General features: G+C 38.4%; 1 protein-coding gene across 1 annotated transcript in view; it reads right to left on the bottom strand.

Moving 5' to 3' along the window:
• Positions 1-21,150, bottom strand: part of SH3D19 (SH3 domain containing 19) — a 95,779-nt gene that overhangs the window by 39,033 nt on the left and 35,596 nt on the right. Inside the window, exons 6-9 of the mRNA XM_044681275.1 lie at positions 15,202-15,309; positions 7,093-7,205; positions 2,660-2,718; positions 50-311 (exon numbers count right to left, since the gene is read on the bottom strand). Of these exons, the coding sequence (XP_044537210.1) occupies positions 50-311; positions 2,660-2,718; positions 7,093-7,205; positions 15,202-15,309 (542 nt within the window). The remainder of the gene's footprint in view (positions 1-49; positions 312-2,659; positions 2,719-7,092; positions 7,206-15,201; positions 15,310-21,150) is intronic.

Raw genomic sequence — 21,150 nt, 5'->3', positions numbered from 1 at the left:
CCTTGTATATGTTTCTAAGAAAACACTTTAAGAGATAAGAATAACTTACCATGTATTTTTTGTAGAGGGGGTGGCCCGGTTTGGGTCGGGGAGGCAACACTGGTTCTTGTTTCCGTGCAATTTGGCTTTTGGCCCTTATGGGTCCCGTTGTTAAGGCACTTTGTTTATTCTGGAGATTCACATCAGATGAAGAGCGACAAAAACCTTGTTTCTGAGACACCTTGGATCCAGAGAGTTTGGGGGGAGGTGGCCTCCCAGGGGCCCCCTTTGGGGGTGGAGGTCGAGCTGGGATGACTTTTCCATCTATGGGCCTGAACATCAATATAAAAATTAAGAACCTGCTTTTTGCCTCTATTATATTTTTGAACTTTTTTTTCCCCACAAGTCACACACATATGCACTCACACATATCTACAAAGTCAGTGTACTTGAGGCACTCTGAAACATGCAGGATATGCAACTTTTCTGCATACGAAGGCAGCATTAAACATTATCGTATTAGAGAAATGCCACAATGTACCAGCTTCCTCTTATCTGGCACTAGAGATTCATTAGTTCAAGGCAAACTAGCATTTACTATCATGAGCTCTCTAAGGCCTCATTTGCTCTTAAACATACCGCGACTATTTCAGGAAACTAAGCATTTTCTCCCAAAGTCCAAGATGGAAAATCTATAATAAGAGATAAGGCATCTGTGCTTGAGTTTAGAATAAGTGTTTTGCTTTTTACATTATAAGAATTCATTAAATCCCCAATTAAGATTAATTAAAAACAAGATGGTTCTAGAAACCAAACATGGATGATCCTGTTAGTATGAATGGTTTTCCTTGACCCCTTTAGTAGAAATGAGACGTTATGCATTCATTTTTTTATTATTGTGGCATTTATGATTTAAACATTTTGATACCATAGATTATCTTTATTTTTATTATTTTTTTAACCCTTAACTTCTGTGTATTGGCTCCTAGGTGGAAGAGTGGTAAAGGCGGGCAATGGGGGTCAAGTGACTTGCCCAGGGTCACACAGCTGGCAAGTGTCTGAGGCCAGATTTGAACCTAGGACCTCCCGTCTCTAGGTCTGACTCTCAATCCACTGAGCTACCCAGCTGCCCTCTCACAGATTATCTTTAAAGATATGTCAGCTCCTATTCAAACCTCTTGAGACACAGTTTGAAAGATAAGAGAGGTCTCCCATTACAGCTACTCAGAGCTTCACTTGGTCCATTATTTCAGGGAAGAAATTCCAAGATTCAAATTGTAGAAAGAAATGAATTTTCAAAATAATTCATAATAAGATCGATGAGACATTATCAACTTATGAGCTGAATTAGCTTTTGATGATCCACTCTTTTGGCAAATAATTTGTAAATATACCCCTAATGTCACCAAACTATCTATGCCCTTGAACCCAGAAATACTGCTGTTACTAGTCACATATATCAAAGAGATCAAAGATGTAATGAAAGGGGATCAAGGTAGATGGCTCAGTGCATAGAGAGCCAGGTCTGTACATGGGAAGTCCTGAGTTCAAATTTGGCTTCAGACACTTCCTAACTATGCAACCCTGGGCAAGTCACTTAAATCCCATTGCCTAATCTTTAGCGCTCTTCTGCCTTGAAACCAATAATCAGCATCAATTTTTTAAACCTTTACATTCCATCTTAGAATCAATACTGTGTATTGGTTCCAAGGCAGAAGAGTGGTAAGGGTAGGCAATGGGAATTAAGTGACTTGCCCAGGGTCACATAGCTAGGAAGAGTCTGAGGTCAGATTTGAACCTAGGACCTCCCATTTCTAGACCTGGCTTCTCCATCCACTGAGCTAGCTAGCTGCCTTTGTCAGTGTCTGTTTTAAAAAAGGTAAGGGTTTAAAAAAAAAAAAGATGGAGTGAAAGGGCCCATATAGGAAAAAATACTAATATAGCAATGCTTTTTTTGTTGAATCAAAGAACTGGAAATAAACTGGGTTTCCATCTATGGGTCTCCACTGGGGAATGGCTAAACAACTTTTGTGGAATATGGAATATTATGTTGTAAGAAATAACAACTATGAAGGATTCATAGAAGTTTGGGAACATCTGGATGAAGTGATTGGAAAGAAATGAATAGGACCAGAAGAAAAATTTGCTTGAGGAATACAATAATATAACGGGAAAACAAGTGTAAAAGACTATAGAACTCTTATCAACTTGGGAGTCAAAGAATGATTACAAAGCAGCTCCTTCTGCCTCCTGGCAAAGAGGTGATGAAGGAGAGGCGCAGAGAGAGACTTGTGTTTTTTAGACAAAGCCAATGTACTGATCTGTTTTGCTTGGCTATGCTTATTTCTCTAAGGAAGAACTCAGTTGGGGGAGAAGAGGGTTAAGTTAGTGGGTAATTATAGAGAAGGCAAAAAAGAGAATTAATACGACATTAAAACCAGAAGCCAGCAAAAAGATGTTCAGAAAAGGTCTTAAGTGGAACGATTTTGTTACTAGCTTGTTCAATATAATAGACTTAAAAAAATAAAATATACCAAAAAGGAGTTCCTGGTTTTATATATAATCCTTTTTTGGGTTCTTCTTTGCAAGCTGAACTATTTTGTTTGTTGATAATTTTAATATTTATAATGAAAAATAAGTTTATTTTAAAAAGAAGCAGCCATTGGATTCCTAAACTTACCTTGGGGGCAGCATAGGTCCTTTAGAAGAACTTCCTGTTTGAAGTGAGGGCTCAGAATCCTACAAATATTGGAGAATGCATTTTAGGCATGTCATCACTGTTAGGGCATTGCTTAATTTAGAACCATAATCTCTTATGGAAGATTTTTGCTCAAAACCTTTAGGGTAGATCTATAAAGGTATACAAAGCTGAGGTTTTAACATCTTTAACAATGTAGGAAGAATCAGAATCATTAATCATTTGTCTCATTTCCACTTAAATCATCTGTACTACATTGGCTTTGCTCCATGCCTAGAAATGCTCTCCCTTCTTACTTCAACCTTTTGGAATCTCTGATTTCCTTTTTTTTTTAAATTTATTTTGTTAAGCCCTTACTTTCTGTCTTATTGTCAATTTTAAGACAGAGGAGTGGCAAGAGTTGAGCAATCAGGGTTAAGTGACTTGTCCAGGGTCGCCCAGCTAAGAAGTATCTGAGGCCAGATTTGAACCCTCTGAAGTGGGTCACCGGTTCTAACCCAATAGAAATATACAGTGTGAATTTAAATAATGTGACTTCTAAGGCAATTCATTATTTACACTCATTGGGACTGGGCCATACAGAAGTCAACACAGTTTCTGCCCTCAAACAGCTCTCATTTTAAAGACATATAGGAGAATGATGGTCAGGTAAGAGTATTCTGATCTGGGAAGTCACAGGATGCTGAGTGGATTTCCAGGAATTGTAGTATTGATTTGGATACTGTTCTCAGAGCAAGAGTTTGAATTCTGGGGAAAGGAAGATGGGACTGGAAGGGAAAGAGAGCTATTGGCACAGTGGGAAGATGTCCAGAGTATAGCATGGTCATTGTGGGAACTCTCATGAATCACTGAAGTCTTTCCTAATCCTCCTGGCTCTTTCCTCTCCAAACTACTTAGAATTCATTTTCCATACATTCTGTTTATATATCCCTATGTACAGTTTGTCTCCCTTGTTAGAATGTAAGTGCCCTGATAAGTAAGTGCCCTGTAAGTGCAGTATTTCACTTTAAAAAAAAAAAACATACCAAAAACTTTACTTTCTGTCTTAGTAACAATTCTTTTTCTTTTTTAACCCTGCCTTCTTGCTTAGAACCAATATTGGTTCTAAGCAAGAAGAGCAGCAATGGGGGTTAAGTGACTTGCCCAGGGACACACAGCTAGGAGTATCTAAGGCTAGATTTGAACCTAGGACCTTAGGTCTTGGCTCTCAATCCACTGAGCCACCCAGCGACTCCCTTAGTAAAATTCTAAAGCTGAAGGGCCAGGACTAGACAAATAGGATTAATGACTTACCCAAGGTCACACAGCTAGGAAGTGTCTGAGGCCAGATTTGAGCCCAAGTCCTCTCAATTCCAAGCCTGGCTCTCAATCCACTGAGCATCCAGCTGCCCCAGTATTTCTCTTTTTTCTTTATATCCCCAAGCCTTAGCATAATTTCTGACTTTACTAAATTCTTGCTGAATAATCTGTGGCTCAGTTCTATACTGGCTCATAATGTTTAAAAACCAGTTTGAAAATTCTTTAAGGTAGAGACCAGGATATCTTTAGACCTCAAAACACACCACATAATTATGAACCCTGTGGATCTACAAAGAAATACTAATGGGTCATGTTTGAATATCAAAAATGTTCATTTTAGTTCCCACATAACTTAAGAGGCTGTGCCTAAGTAGACTTCTTAGACCCAAAACCAAGAAGGAGATGAGTAGGTGGATTGTATTCCGGGAGAAGATAAGGAATGAAAGAAGGCACTTTAGTGGGAAATAGAATTAAAAGGGCAAGGAGGGTGGAAGAAAAGCTTCCTTGATAAGGCAAAAGGTGGATGGTGGTACAGACAGGAAAAGTGTGTGTGGGAAGAGGTAACAGAAGGAAAGATAGATTTCCTATACAAAGAGAAAGATGTAGCAGGTATGGAAGACAAAAAAGACAGTTGTATATTTTTTTAGCAAATTGAAGTAGAAACTAGAAATGTAGAATTAAACAAGAAAGCTTCTCCAGAGGAAAAAAAATAGAGATTGTTAGACCAAGGAATATAAATTGTATTAAATTACCAAACTTTAATATTTTCAAGTCTTTCATTGAATGGACTCTTGTAGAATCTCAGAGCTAGCCCTCTGCAGTTTTTTGCCATGTTTACCACACTATGGAATTCACTTTCTTGGAAATGTAGACCTAGAGCAGCTAGGCAACTCTGTATTTAGAGAGTCAGGCCTGGAGTCAAGAACACATGGGTTCAAATCTGGCCTCAGCCATGACCTGGCTGGTGACCCTGGGCAAGTCAGTTAACCCCTGTTGGCTAGTTATTTCCTCACTTCTGTCTCGGAACCAATACTTCATACTGATCCTGAGAGAAAGGAAGGGTAAAAAAGAAAAAAAAAAAGAAATGGTCTAATTGAAAGACCGAAGACAAATAGATGAGTCTCCCTTTAGATTTTGCAACTACTTCCATGTTATAACATAGAGAAACGTCTGAAAAAAACCAATATGTCAAGAACACATTCTTCTTTTTTCATGGATTTACCGAACTCTATTTCATTTCCCATTTCCTGTTCACTTTTTTGGGTCCACCATCACCTATAGTCCCATCAGAGACACTCAGGGAAGAGAGCAATCAATGCAACTTCAAGAAGATAAAATTCAAGCCACTATAAGGAAAAGCAATGCTGATCCCAATAGAAGTCCAGCAGTATTTAAATACTGTTTCAGAAACTGTGGTACACGCTCTTGGATGACTTCCCTTTTATCAACTTATAGACAAGGCAAAATTTACTTTTGTGTTTTGAAGATCCTATTGAATACTTACATCTTTCTTTTAAATATCAAATAGTGAATTCCCATTAGCTTTAATCATGTAAGCATGTTTCAATTTTTAAAATTTCCCTTTTAAAAAGTGAATTAAGCCTGTCTTTAAAACTCGGCTTCTCTAATGGTCTCAGTTAATGTAGTGAGGCAAACCAGCAGCTCATAAACTCTTTGATGTCCCAGAAATAATCCATGCCTTGTGAACACTCTTCTGGCCAATTCTGCCCTCTGATAAATACTGCTGTGAGATTTGAAAATCTCATTTAAATATTTGGCCACTGGAAGAATAGCAATGGCCTAGGCAGGCATGTGTCGAAGCTCTCATTCCTTTTCTAAAACCTGAGGTTTTTAGAATCTGTATAATCTGGAAACAGGTTCTTCTTAACTAATTCAGATTAGTTAGCACCAATGCAATGAATCAGTAACCACCTCAGATGGGTGGGTTTGGACTAATCAAGGGATAAGGGAAAAAATACTAAATATGCTTGGAGTTGGAATGATCTATGTTTAAATCCCACCTCTGGAATTTACTAGTTATTGGCCTACAGGCAAGTCACTTAGCCCTCTAAGCCTCACTGACCATATCCACAATTGGGGGTTAATAATAACACCTATATGTAAGTATCTTGTTTTCTGTGTGAGTAAGAAAATCACCATGTGAGGGGGAAGCTGGGTGGCTCAGTGGTTTGAGAGCCAGCTCCAGAGATGGGAGGCCTTAAGTTCAAATCTGGCCTCAAACATTTCCTAGCTGTGTGACCCTGGCCAAGTCACTTAACCCCCATTGCCTAGGTCTTGCCATTCTTCTGCCTTGGAACCAATACACAGAATTGACTCTAAGATAGAAGGTAGGGGTTTAAAAAAAAAAAAGAAAGGAAAAAAGAAAAGACCCCTCTCTCCCACCCCAGGGGAACCATATTCATTCCCCGAACATTTCAAGACAATGAATTAGAGAGCTTAAATGTCAAATGTCTCTTAGATTGTTATGTCAGCAGAAGTATTGGAAAGTCAATTTCATTAAGTCTGTACTGGTTAAACCTTAATATAATGGACTTCAATGAGCAAGTCAGATTCCTTTGTTAGACATGATATCTTGTTATGCTGTACATCTTGTTCTTTTTCTGAATAAGGGAAAAAATAGAACAAGCATGACTCCAAAGAAGATATATAAGAAGATACTTCTATCCTACCACTTTGTGGAAGTGGAAAGGCCATGGGTATGGGATATTGCATATCATTTCAGACTTTTTTTCAGGGGGGAAATGTATTAATTTTGCACATTTCTTTTTGCTTTCCTTTAAAATGTGATTTATTATATGGATCAAAGCCCTGGAAGGCAAGCAGGTACAGGATACTGTGGGAAATTTGGGGCATATAAATATGACCTCAATAAAAATTATTTAAAAAATAGAAATTTTCATTGTAATTGTATTAATGTAATAGGATTTGGCTTCTGCTATATGTATCCTTCAGACACTTCATCCTTCTGATATCCTGAAGATAGTGTTGTTTCTGCTAGTGTTAAGATACTCGAGGTATAACTATAATAATAAACTAAGTATTCAGAATTATGTCATACCTCAGCATTTGAATTAAGATAATCAAAGATCACTTACCAAACATCTGATTCTTTCAGCGTTACTGAGTTTTCCAGGAGTTGCACCAGAAGTATTTCCAATAGGCTTTTCAGCAGGTAGAGGTGGTGGGGTCTGTGGGTCATCTTGCAACACTAGGAAAACATCAGTATTTATTTCATCAAAATGATTCTACATCTTTATGAGATTCAAAAAGGATCTAAATACTGTTACAGGTATTTTGCCTGAGAAAATGGCTATCCTAAGAAGATACACAAAGTCTAGGTGTAGGCGGGCCAGAGGGAAAAAGCATGTTACATTCAATTCAATAATTATATATTAAACAAACTGCTACTCACAGAACACTGTGCTCAGTCCTGATGATACAAAGATAAAAACTAGATAGTCCTTTCCCTCAAGAAACTTACATTGTAATAAGGATGGGGTTGGGAGGTAACATGTTCATAGATATTAAACCAATAAAAATATCAAAAGTAACTACAAAAATTAAAATTCAAGAACATTAGACTGAATAGATACCCTCCTCCAACATGGACATTTATTCTCTAATATAATACCTTGAGGTTTTCATGCCTAATTTTCCACATCATCATACTAAAGAATAGGCATGTCAACATCCAATTTTATAAAGCAAGTTGCAACCCCTTCATGACTTTGCAAGACACAGTCAGATATGGTACAGTGGGAAAAGTAGGGGATCTGGAGCCCCAGGACTGGACTTCAAATCCCACCTCTTCCACTCAGGACATTGGGCAAGTTTCTTTGACATTATGGGCTTCAATTTCCCATATATAAAATTAGTGGGTGGGATCAGTTGGCTTCTAAGGTTCATCTCTAAGTATATGATCCCATAATTCTTCATTACGTTGCTGTCAACTTGGCCAGGGTTTCCAAATGGAGACAGGCTAGATTTTGAATGAGCCACACAGTGGGCAACCAGGTTCATATTCGAAACCCTCCCAGCTGAGTAGGACTTGTCAGAGCTCATGATCCCTTGGTAGACCCATTCCAGAACCCAGGGTTACCACCATATGCTGATGAAAATAATTGGAGGATACAGAAATAAGAATTGGAGGAGGTTTCTGAAGACAATTTCCCTTTTCTTCAAGGGATTATTCCTTGCATCCACTTCATATTAAAAAAAATCTAAAACATATGGACAATTTGATGCTTCCTGTTTGACTCATAAACAGGAAAGCACTTCCTCTCCTACTTTCCCCAAAGAAGATAATAACAGGGTCTGAGACTATGAAGACAATGCTTCAGAGAAGGCCAGGGGCTTCCTCAGCTGAGAAGGGTCACTGCTCAGTAAGTTAAGTCATAGTAACAATAGACCAGCTTGACCTGTTGTCTACCACAATTAACATTCAAGAAGACAATGCGGGACATCGATTAGCCATTCCCTATCATTATAATGATCCTTATGACAATACTAAATTATTCTTCACCTTGGGATTGCAGGATGATAGATTTAGAAACAGAAGGCTTATCTAGTTTAATAGATGAAGAAGTAAGGGCAAAGCAAAATCACTTGCCCAAGGTCACCCAGGTATTAACTAGTAAATGAGCTGAGATTTGAACCCACGTCTTGCAACTCTAAATCTCTCTACTATACCATGCTCCTTAAATAGAGAGGATAATAGACATTTAGACAGTAGCATTGTTGCAAGGGGGAAAAAAAGCCAGAGAGTAACAATATAGCAGTTCAGAGGTGACAGCTTGCTGGCAAGGTTTGTTTCTGTCTTACAGATAATTGTGCCTGTTCCCATCACTGGCCTGAAAGCATCATAAAGGTTTTCCTTTTTTTTCCTTGGCCCTGCCAAGCTCCGTTCACTTGTGCAACTTGAGAACTTCATTCCATCTTCACCAGAGACTAGGAGATGGGCTCTATAACCACAGCAATAAGAAGTGCTAGGTATTGGGAGGTTTTTAGGTCCTGTTCTCTTCTAATCTGCATCACAGAATGTACAAGGCCATGATGTTTTGTGTTATTGTAGTTGTTATTATGATTATCAGTCCTTAATTATAGATTAAATTTATCTTATAGATAGAAAAAGAGCACGCATACAGGCAAAAATATTTATAGCAATACTTTTTCCCTTTTTTTGGCATTTTATTTTTATCTCCATATTATTCAGTGTCATAAGTGAACAGTCCCATAAAACTTAAACCCCAAAACATATACCCAAATAGACAAGTGACAAATCATATATTTTCATCTGCATTTCTACTCCAACAGTTCTTTCATTGGAGGTGGAGAGCATTCTTTGTCCTAAGTCCCTCAGAATTGTCTTGGATCACTGCATTGCTGTTAGTAGTAGCAAAGTCTAATAATTTAGTCATTCCACAATATTGCTGTTACTGTGAATAATGATCTCCTGGTTCTGCTTATTTCACTCTGTATCAGTTCACATAGATCTTTCTGGCTCTTTCTGAAACCCTCCTGACCATTATTCCTTCTAGCACAATAGTATTTCATCACTATCATATACCACTGTTTGTTCAGTCATTCCCCTATTAAGGGACATGCCTTTAGTTTCCAGTTCTTTGCCACCATAAAAAGAGCAGCCTTTATAGTAGTACTTTCAAAAATAGCGTTTTGTTTTTTCCTCAATTACAAAATTTTTTTTAACCATTAAAAAAAAGTTTGAGTCAAATTCTTACCTTCCCTCTCCTTCTAACTCCCTGAGAGGGCAGGTAATCTGAAATAGCTTTAACATATATAATAGTGTAAAATACCCTCCCATATTGGTTATTTTGTGAAAGAGAACTCCAACAAACAAAGGAACAGTGAAGAAATAAAGTAAATATAGTATGCCTCAATTAACACTGAGATTCTAGCAGTTCTCTCTCTGGAGGTGGATGGTGTCCTTCATCATGAGGCCTTGAGGACTGTCCTAGATCACTATATTGCTAAGTATAGCCAAGTCATTCATAAATGTTCATCATGTAATATTGGTGCTACTGTGTACAATGTTCTGCTGGCTCTGCCCAACTCCCTTTGCATCAGTTTATGTAGGTCTTTCTAGGTTTTTCTGAAATCATCCTTCCCTTTATTTCTTCTAGCATAATAGCATTCCATCACAATCATATATCACAACCTGTTCAGACATTCCCCAGTTCATTGATATCCTCTCAGTTTCCAACTCTTTGCCACTATAAAAAGAGCTGCTATCACTATTTTTGTGCAAACGGGTCCTTTTCCCTTGTTAAAAATCCCTTTGGGATACAGACCTAGTAGTGGTATTGATGGATCAAAGTCCTCAGAACATTCTTTGAGAAGATTCAGTGCATGTGGAAATGAGTGCTCTAATGCTTTTCATTACTGTTGTTGCTCTTGCCATTATTGTTGTAATTATTATTTTTATTAGTCTTTCCTCAGACCATTCTTTGAAATGTTTCAGGACCCTTTACATGACAGAAAATTCAGAATTCAAAAGTAATTTTATTTAAGATCCATAGGCTAACACAAACTATGGATATTTCCCTACTTTGATATTTCAATAGATCTGTGACCTCATTATTTTGGGTATACTCTTCAAGGAAGTAGATTGTAACCCATCCATGCCTGTATATTCCTGTGCAACATCTTCCCATAAATCCTCCCTAGAAGGACCTTCCAACTTATTTAGAGGCTTACTCCAGATGTTTTGTCATTGCACAGATAGAAACATATCATTCTCCATCTATTAGTGATCCTTCTTATCACACGACTAGTCCATCTAATTTTCTGTTTCTGCAACATCCTTTATATTGTTTTGTCTAATTCTTGATCCACAAAGACCTGCAGTCTGTTCATGGCCACCATGCACCTCCCCATTGCTATTTGGGTAACCTAGGGTTTAGAGTCATATTGTATTTCATCAAATAAATGTCTTGTCTACGAATATCTAGAGTATCAAGGTCAAACAAATAAAACCTCAAATTCACCACAGCAAAGAAATACATGCAGATGTTACCAGTGGCTCCTCTGGGCTATATGTACCACTATCTACGATCTATAAATATCAGTACCAAGGCTAGAGGAAGTGGCTAACCTGGGAGACAAATCAGTGCTTCAGCATTAACACAAAGGAGAGCGCTAAGGCACTGGTTGTTCTGTGCCATCTCTAGAGGTGTAACAGGAAGGCATGTACATTTAGTGGAGATCTAAGGAGGTAGAAGAATTCATTGCACTGCTGTTCTTAGCAGATTGGCTGCTACAGTGGAGCCTTAGACAGTCAGACTCCAGTAATTTTCTAGGGTTTGGGAAGGGCATAGCTAAGTTTGGAAGCCTTAGAACTCTTCCCTGGCATAGAGTGCTTCTCTATGTCTCTTCAAGTCAAACAGCCCTTAGGAAGGTGGCCAGGAAAATTATGTCCTCCCTCTGGGAGTCTTCTAGGTTATAGGTATGCTTGGTACCTTCCCATAGACTAAGAGCTCCAAATATACAAAGAGAGGTTTCAAATATTTGGCTTCCTGGACATTTTTCTAGCTCATTCCCTAAATCTTTCTCTTCTCTTGGTCCCTCTCCTTCTAATAGAACAGACTATAATCCACACCTTCATTTTGATTAGTGCTCTTCTAGTCAAAACAACCAAGTTAGGGGGCAGCTGGGTAGCTCAGTGGAGTGAGAGCCAGGCCTAGAGACAGGAGGTCCTAGGTTCAAACCCGGCCTCAGCCATTTCCCAGCTGTGTGACCCTGGGCAAGTCACTTGACCCCCATTGCCCACCCTTACCAATCTTCCACCTATGAGACAATACACTGAAGTACAAGGGTTTAAAAAAACAAAACAAACAAAAAAAAAAAAAAAACCAAGTTAAAGGGGTGATGGGGGTGGTGGTAAGAAGAAGCCCTGCCAACTTTAACACTGGGGAGAGGAAGGGGACATTCTATTCAGGAGAGCATTAAGTAAGCCAAACCTCTAAGTAGGTGAGAAGTAATTCAGGAGGGCTTAAAAGGTACACGAAGGTACTAGGGACCCAAGATGGGGATAGAAGGTACAGACTGGCTAATAAGATCCTAGAGAAAAGAGGTGGAAGTGCTTATGCTTTAAGCAGAGACTGGAGATGATGGCGATGGGCTGGGGTCATTAGTATTTCAAGAATATCTAAGGTATACCTCCAGGACTTACATACTTTACTATCATCCTAACATGGGCATAATCCTAGCCTTTCCTGGATTCCCTCACTTCTCTTTAACAAATAGGAAATTCTGGAATTCTTTTATTTCTTGAAATACTTCCCTAACTCCCACTCATATTGAGAAATTTGATCACTAACAGGGTGGTTTCTAGTTTCTAGAGATAACCTTGAAAGGTTAGGTTTCTAGTTCTCTTACTTAAGCTTCTACCATTGGGCTTCCCATTAATTTCAGTTTGCTAGACTTTAATTAACATTTAGGAAAGGTTATTTACTAAGGTGGCATGGTAAGAAGAGTTGATATGAAACATTTCCCCTTTGCCACTTAGGGCACTGTCTCCCACAGTATGTACACCGAGTCCATGGAAGAATGCACTGAAAGTATAATTCAGTGAGGTAAACACATAGAGAACATGTGCAGCCAAAAGATAAACCTTCAATTCCTAGTTAGTGGAAGCTCTTTCTTAAGTCCACAGCCAGAATTCTTTTCTGAGCCAAAGGATTATGGTCATTGGAGTGGCTTCATTCCTCAGCTGGTTACCCTTTGGCATTTGTCTTGTGTTTGTCCTTGGAGTCCCTCTCAGTTACTTTGGGGCATAACCTCTCTTTTCTCATGTGATCATTAGCTAAATGCCTTGACTCCTACTGGTCCCTTCTCTCAATGGACATTGGAAAAGTGAGAGAGAAACTCATCTTTCTACCAAAGTGAATCTTGAGGCCTGAAAAGAGTCCTTCATCTTTGGGCTAGTCAAATACTTGACTGAACAACTGCTAAACTTTCTCTCACAATATGGGGACAATCTACCTTTTCTTGATTGACTCGTTTAAGAGAAGTTCACATCTGATAAAGGGACAACATGATATAGACATGGTTGTTTAGATATTTTAAAAACAGGTATGTTGTTTGATTAAGATGGGGGTCTATGTCAAAACCACTCTTTTTCACTAATGTTATTAAAACTTATCAGAGCTCATAGAAGATTTATTATTTATGATAACAAAAAACAACAACAACAACAAAAAACAAGCCCAAGGACAAAAAAGGAAAGAACTGCTATAAGCTCCATTAAAATGCAGGCTTTCATATCAATGTATTTTAGAGTTCTTAATTCTATTGTTCCTTATGGTATCTACATCCAGATCTTGGTTAATGAACTTTTGCATTCATTAACTTCAGTAGTTTTCCCTTTTACTGAGCTCTTTATCATAGACCTTAGAAAAGTGACAGCAAGAAGATTACTTTTCTTTGAAGTCTTTCCTTTCCAAATGCTATAGTGTAGGTTGGATTTATCAAGAAACAAAATGGTCAAATGACGAGGAAAAGGGAGGAGGAACAAATTGAATATTTTTGAGTTCACTTGGTTAGTGTTGCATAAAGGTAGGCAGAAGAGTGGTGAGAAGGCTGGCTCTGGAGACAGAAAGACCTGGGGTGGATACTTGCCTCAAGTGCATGATAGCTATAAGATTAATTATTTAATCTCTCGGCCTAAGACAGCTAAAGCTGTAAATTACAGTCAGGTTGCCTACCCAAAGAAAGGAATTTCCACATTGGGATTTCCTTACATTGATGAACTCACATAACATAAGTTTAATAATTTTTAAAAAGTCATACCTTCTGTCTTAGTATTAATTCTAAGACAGAAGAGCAACAAGGGCTAGGCAATTGGCAGTAAGAGGCTTGCCTAAGGCCATACAACTAGGAAGCAACTGAGACTAGATTTGAACCCAGATCCTCCAGGCCTGGTGCTCTATCCACTGGGCCACCTCACTACACCCAAACTTTAAACTAGAGATGGAAAGCATTTTTTATCATGAATACTTTGGAATTGTCTTGAATCATTGTATTGTTGAGAATAGCTAAGCCATTCACAGTTGCTGTTACTGTGTACAATATTCTTCTGGTTCTGGTTCAAGTAAGTCTTTCCAGGTCATTTCTTATAGCACCATAGTATTACATCACAAACACATACCCAAACTTATTCAGCCATTCTCCAATTGATAGCCGTCTCCTCATTTCTAAATCTTTGCCATCACAGAAAAGAGTTCTGTAAATTTTTGTACACATAGGTCCTTTTCTTTAAAAAAAAAATCTCTTTGACATATAGAACTAGTGGTGAGGGCATTTTATTTTTCTGTTGTATTAACCAAGCTGATAGGTGTGAGGTAGTACCTGAGAGTTGTTTTAATTTGCATTTTTTAAACCAAGAGTGATTCAGAGCATTTTCCCCATATGACTGCAGATAGTTTTGATTTCTTTATCTGAAAACTGCTTACTTATTTCCCTTAACCATTTATCAACTGGGGAATGGCTTGTATTCTTATAAATTTGACTATTCTCTAAATATTTGTGAAATGAGGCCTTTGTCAGTTATTTACTATAAAATTTCCCCCTTCAGTTTTCTGCTTTCCTTCTAATCTTGGCTATATTGGTTTTATTTGTGCAAAAACTTTGAAATTTAATGTAATCAGAATTATCCATTTTACTTTCCATAATGCTCTCTCTTTTTTTGGTTACAAATTATTTCCTTATCCATAGATGTACAGGCAAACTATTCCATGCTCCCCTAATTTGTTTATGGTATTGCCCTTTATGTTTTAATCATGTACCCATTGTGCCTTTATCTTGACACATGACAGCTTTTTGAAGAAAAATAAAGCTATGGGGAAAAAAAAGAATAGAATTGAAAGTAAGAGGTGGAAGGGTTCTTAGGGATCATCTATGCAACCCCCTTAATTTATAGATGAAGAAACTGAAGCCACTGTACCCTCTCAGAAGTCATCTAGTCCAACCCCTACTTTAGGCATGAGTCCTCTCTAATTTCAAGAGCTACTTCCTACTTTAAAAAAAAGGGGGGTGGGATGAGGGAGAAATTGCTTTATATTTTAATTCTGGGTAAAATAATTGACAAGTAATATATGACTGTGACAGCCTAGCTCCTTGATCTAAATTCCCTTCAAAAGAATGCAAAAAGAGGAAGAGCAAGCAAAAGAAGATGGTGGAGAGCTTACATTTCCCTGGTTTGGCTGGGATCCGGATCACTGTAGGCTTTCGTGTGGGCACTGGTTGGACAACTCGTTCCTTTGGTGGTTCGGCTTTTGTGGGGAGCTGAAAGGGATCTAATGAAAAACACAATTTATTTTGCATGTTTTAGTTAACACAGGCCTCAAACAAAAACCTCATTCATAATTAAAGAGTCATATTTTTCATGCCCCAGGGAAAGCTATTCATGGATAAACACAATCTCAGTTTGCATGGACAAAAAACAAAGTTGGAGCTCATGAAAGGAAATAACTCAGTGCACTGTAAATAATTCATACAATTTTGTTGTTGTTGTTGCTTCCATGATGAGAGGAAAGGATTGTGAGTGCTTGAATTGTGTACCAGATGCCTTCCAGGGCCATTCAGTCAATTAGCAAGTGCCCCCTCTGAAACCCAGTGGTAAATGACTCTAAAAAACATTACTCTGTACTCCAAGCAGACACTCTTATTCTATAACAAGGCTCAGGGATTCCTAATACCTTAGTAAAAGAAAATGGAGGGATTTTCCAATTCAGAATGGGGCTAAACAAAGACATCCCATTTTAAAAAAGTCATTCTTGGCAGATGCAATAACTTCTCCCTCCCCATTCATTCTCCGCCTTTCACCCTGATCCACTACTCCCACCTCCAATGATTTACTCATTATTAAAGTTTTCTGGGGATTTTAGGGAATCTTAAGAACTGATTTAAAAGTATAAAACATTTTGAAAAAAGTGCAAATCAGGTCCCTAGATAGTACAAAATAAATGTAAAAGGATGTTAACTAATATAAGATAAAAAGGGAAGGAAAGGCAGTTTTATCCAGTAGAAAGAGCAATGACTTTAAGCCCAGGGATCCAAGTGGGCCTGAGTCACTGTGGGTACATCATCTGACTTCTCTGGGTATCTTTATCTATAAAATGAGAGGGCCAGATGAAGGAATCTCTACAGGTTCTTCCAGCACTAAATGATGGAGTGAGTTTTGGGATGTATCTTCAGTCAGCATTTACAGATCCCAGAATTCTGGAGCTGGGAAATTCGAGTTCATCTAATAATCCACAATCCTTCATCTTATTGTCAAGGAAACTGAGGCTTAGACAAGTTAAGTGATTTGTTAAAGGTTCAGCATCTGGTATTAGAACCAAACTAACTTTGCTGATGAGGGAAAACAGAACTGAGAACATACTCTGGGACTACTCAATCAGTAAATGTTTATTAAATGGCTACGTGTCAGACACTATGCTAAACTACACTGAGTTTGGGGACAGCCTTTATATTCAAAGTAAACACACAGTAATTTGGGGGCAGGCATAAGGAACTTGCATAGGGGATTAGGAAAGCTCTCAAGTAAGATGTGCCACTTAAGCTAAGTTTTGAAGAAAAATATAGATTCTGGGGCAGCTAGCTGGCACAGTGGGCAAAGAACCAGGTGTGAAGTCAAGAGGGCCTGGGTTGAACTCTGTCCTAGCTACTTCCTAGCTGTGTGACCCTAGGCAAGTCACTTAGTCTCAATTGCTTCATCCTTGCTTCACTTCTGTTTTAGAATTGATACTGACAAAAGATAAGGATTTAAAGAAAAGTGTAGATTCTAAGAGAAGGAACCAAACATTCCAGGCATTGGATATAGTTCGTGTAAAGTCACAGAGAGGAGATGGAATATCATGGATGGAGAACAAGGAGGTGGCCAGTTGGGCAGGAATATAGAGTTCATGGAAGAGAACAATTAGCAAAAAAGGCTGAAAAGGTAGGTTGGACACATACTCTGATGAGCTTTAAATGCTAAACATTTTGGTGTTATCATGGGTGCAACAAGAATCTATTGAACTTTTTGAGCAGGGTGGGGAGGGGGTAACACAGTAAGACTTGTGCTTTTAGGGATATAGATTTGGTTTACTGTCTCCTGACTGGGAGCAATAGGGTGCATGGCTTTGGAGGGTGGCATGGCTAATAGAAAGCAGCTGGTTCAGGTGGTTAGATATTGTAAGTCAGGCCCCTGGGACCTAAATGTTTGCAAAGGGTTTGATTTATCCACCTTTTCCAGAAAGAATGGTTCTGGTCTAAGACCGCAACTCAGATGTTGATATCATATATATATATATATATATATATATAATCACTTTGGAATCTGGAGGATGGACTGGTGGAGAAAGAGACTTGAAGCAAGGGGATCAATAAGGAGAGTTTTGAGTAATTCAGGGGAAAGGTAATGAGAGCTTTACTTAGCGTGGTGTTCGTGTAAAGGTAGACAAGGAGACACTTTCATGGAGGGAGAATCAACAAGACCTGGCAACTGAAGGGATATGAGGGAGTTAAGTAGCATCAAGAGTTAAACTTGAGATTATTACCTTCAGACTTCCTGGTTAAGATGGCGGCTGAGTAAAAAGCAGCTGCTTAACCACTCCTAACTGAAACATATAGGACTCCTCAAGAAGACATAAAAACAAGGAACGAAGGGACTCCAGAACAGGGCACAGCATTGAAGGTACATGGAATTGGGGCATTTCCATGCTATAAGGGGGTGAAATAGCTCTAACTAAAATGCAAGATGAGCAACCCCCTCCCCCACCCCACACCACCTACAGTGCCAAAGCCAGCACACAAGAGCTAGAGCAAGCTTGGGGCACCCATAAATCCTTGGCAGCTACCTGGAGTCACCAGGGCCTGATCCTGAGAGCAGCAATACGTAAGACCCCAAGAGGCTAAAGAACGCGGGCGGACTTTGAATGCAGACCCTGAGTGCAGGTACAAGCCCAGGCTCTTGAGTCCACAGATCCTGAGTGAGGACCCAGTACAGAGGGGTGCACAACTGTGGAAACAGCTCCCTGAAACTATTAAAGGAGCTTCAGACAGAGGAACAAACAAGGGGGCCACCAGGAGGCTTGACCATGAGAACAATGAGATCTGAGACTTCAGGAGCCTAGAGAGCGCAAACAGACTCTGGGTGTGAGGAAAAATCTGAGAGGGCTCAGGGCTAACAATGGCAAGCCATTCTCAAGAACCCCAAAAGAGAAAGATAATCAAGAAGAAATCTGTAACACTGCACAACTTTTACACAGAGAAAGTCCAGACAGCAGGGCAAATAGCAGAGGAGAACAAACAAGTAATCATATCCAAACCTTCCCAAAATAATGAAAACCGGTCACAAGCTATTGAAGAGTTCAAATCCGAGATGATGAGAAAGATGGAAGAGATCTGGCAAGAAAATAATAGTTTAAAAGGCAGAATTTCACAATTGGAAAGTGAGGCAAGTCAACTGAAGACCAGAAATGACCAGATTGAAAGGGAAAATCAAAAGATTATAACTGAAAACCAATCCCTAAAGGCTAGAATTGAGCAATTAGAAGCTAATGATCTCTCACGACAGCAAGAACACATAAAATAAAGTCAAAAGACTGATAAAATAGAAGGAAACATGAAATATCTCAATGAGAAATTGACAGATCAAGAAAACAGGGCTAGAAGAGACAATTTGAGAATCATTGGTCTTCCTGAAAAAGCAGAAATAGAAATATGGACTCCATACTAAAGGAAATTGTTCAGCAAAATTGCCCTGCAACAAGAGGGCAATATAGACATTGAAACGATCCATAGATCACCCTCTACTCTAGACCCAGAAAAGACAACCCCCAGGAATATAATAGCCAAATTCAAGAGTTTCCAAGTAAAAGAAAAAAAATCTGACAAGAAGCCAGAAAGAGAAAATTCAAATATCAAGGAGCACCAATCAGGATCACACAGGATCTGGCAGCCTCTATACTAAAAGACCGCAAGGCTTGGAATATGATATTCAGAAAGGCAAGAGAACTGGGCCTTCAACCACGGATCAACTACCCATCAAAACTGACTATATACTTCCAGGGGAAAGTATGGGCATTCAACAAAATTGAAGATTTCCAAGTATTTGCACAGAAAAGACTAGGACTAAATGGAAAGTTTGATATCCAACCACAAAAATCAAGAGAAACATGAAAAGGTAAATAAGAAACAGAGGTGCTACCACACCAATGCAACTAACAACAGTTTGGAAATAGGTCTTGATCAATGACACATGTTAAAATCAGTGGAAATGTGCATCGGCCATGGGTGGGGGGAGTGCGGAGGGTGAAGGGGAAAGTGGGAGCATGAATCATGTAACCATGTTAAAAATGAATATTAAGAAATGTTAAAATTAAAAAAAAGAAAAAAGAAACAGAGGGGAAAGAAAGAAAACTCATAATTTTTAAATTTGCCTCTTTAATGGCTTCAATAAGATCTAATTATCTGTATTCCTATGTGGAGAAATGCTATGTATAATTCTCTGTAGTGAACTCTATTCACTATTATAGTAATCAGAAGAATAATTCATAGGGAGAGGGTGGAATACTAAATGGTCTAAGATGATATGGGGGATGGGAAAGAGAAGGGAGAATATTAGGGGACACCAAGAGAAACTTGAGTGAATAAGAAAAATAAGATATTCTCTTACACACAAAGAGGGCATGGGAAGGGGAGGGGACAAATACTATTATAAGAAGGAGAGGAAGAGAGCATTAAGAGATAATATTTAAACCTTACTCTCAGTGTAATCAACCCGGAGAGGAAAGAGTAGCTATATTATCCATTGGGATATAAAACTCTATCTAACCCTACTGAGAAAGTCAGAAGGGATAAACCAAGTGGGGAGGTCAAAAAAGGGAGGGGAGAAGAAGGGAGAGGGAATTCATTAGGCCTTTAAAAATGAAAAGAGGGGAATAATAAGGGAGGGGGTAGAAAGGGAAGTTAATCAAGGGAGGGAATAAAGGATACCAACTTAAAGCAAACTACTGGTTTAAAAGGAAATAGTGTAAGAAGAAGGGGTAGGACTAGGGGAGCATACAAAAATGTCAGCGAATGCACAACTGATAATTATAACTCTGAATGTGAATGGGATGAACTCACTCATAAAACAGAAGCAAATAGCAGAGTGGATTAGAAACCAAAATCCCACCATATGTTGTCTACAAGAAACACATATGAGGTGGGTGGACACACACAAGTTTAAGGTTCAAGGTTTGAGCAAAATCTTTTGGGCGTCAAATGAGAAAGGCAGGAGTGCCTATTATGATCTCTGACAAAGCCAAAGTAAAAATAGATATGATTAAAAAAGACAGGGAAGGTCATTACATCCTGATTAAAGGCAGTATAAACAATGAGGAAACAACACTGCTCAATATGTATGCACCAAGTGGCATAGCACCCAAATTCATAAAGGAGAAACTGGCAGAGCTCAAGAAGGAAATAGATAGTAAAACCATACTAGTGGGAGATCTAAATATTCCTCTTTCAGATCTAGATAAATCAAACCGAAAAATAAATAAGAAAGATGTAAGAGAGGTGAATGAAATCCTAGGAAAATTAGATTTAATTGATATATGGAGAAAAATAAATAGGGACAAAAAGGAATACACCTTCTTTTCAGCTGCATATGGCACATTCACAAAGATTGACCATGTTATAGGGCATAGAATCATTGCAAACAAATGCAAAAGAGCAGAAATAATAAATGTAACCTTCTCAGATCATAATGCAATAAAAGTAATAATTAGTAAGGGCACCTGGACAGGAAAATCAAAAACTAATTGGAAATTAAATAATATGATTCTCCAAAACCAATTTGTCAAAGAAGGAATCATAGAAACAATCAATAATTTCATTGAAGAAAATGACAATGATGAGACATCCTACCAAACTCTGTGGGATGTGGCCAAGGCAGTACTCAGGGGGAAATTTATATCCTTGAGTGCATATATTAACAAATTAAGGAGGGCAGAGATCAATGAATTGGGCATGCAACTCAAAAAATTAGAAAGCAAGCAAATTAAAAATCCCCAGATGAAAACTAAATTAGAAATACTAAAAACCAAGGGAGAAATTAATAAAATCGAAAGTAAAAGAACTATTGAATTAATAAATAAGACTAG

Source organism: Gracilinanus agilis, chromosome 6, assembly GCF_016433145.1.
Source record: "Gracilinanus agilis isolate LMUSP501 chromosome 6, AgileGrace, whole genome shotgun sequence".
Taxonomy (NCBI): Eukaryota; Metazoa; Chordata; class Mammalia; order Didelphimorphia; family Didelphidae; genus Gracilinanus; species Gracilinanus agilis.
The sequence above is the reverse complement of the archived record's forward strand: the minus strand, read 5'-3'. Positions and strand labels throughout refer to the sequence as shown.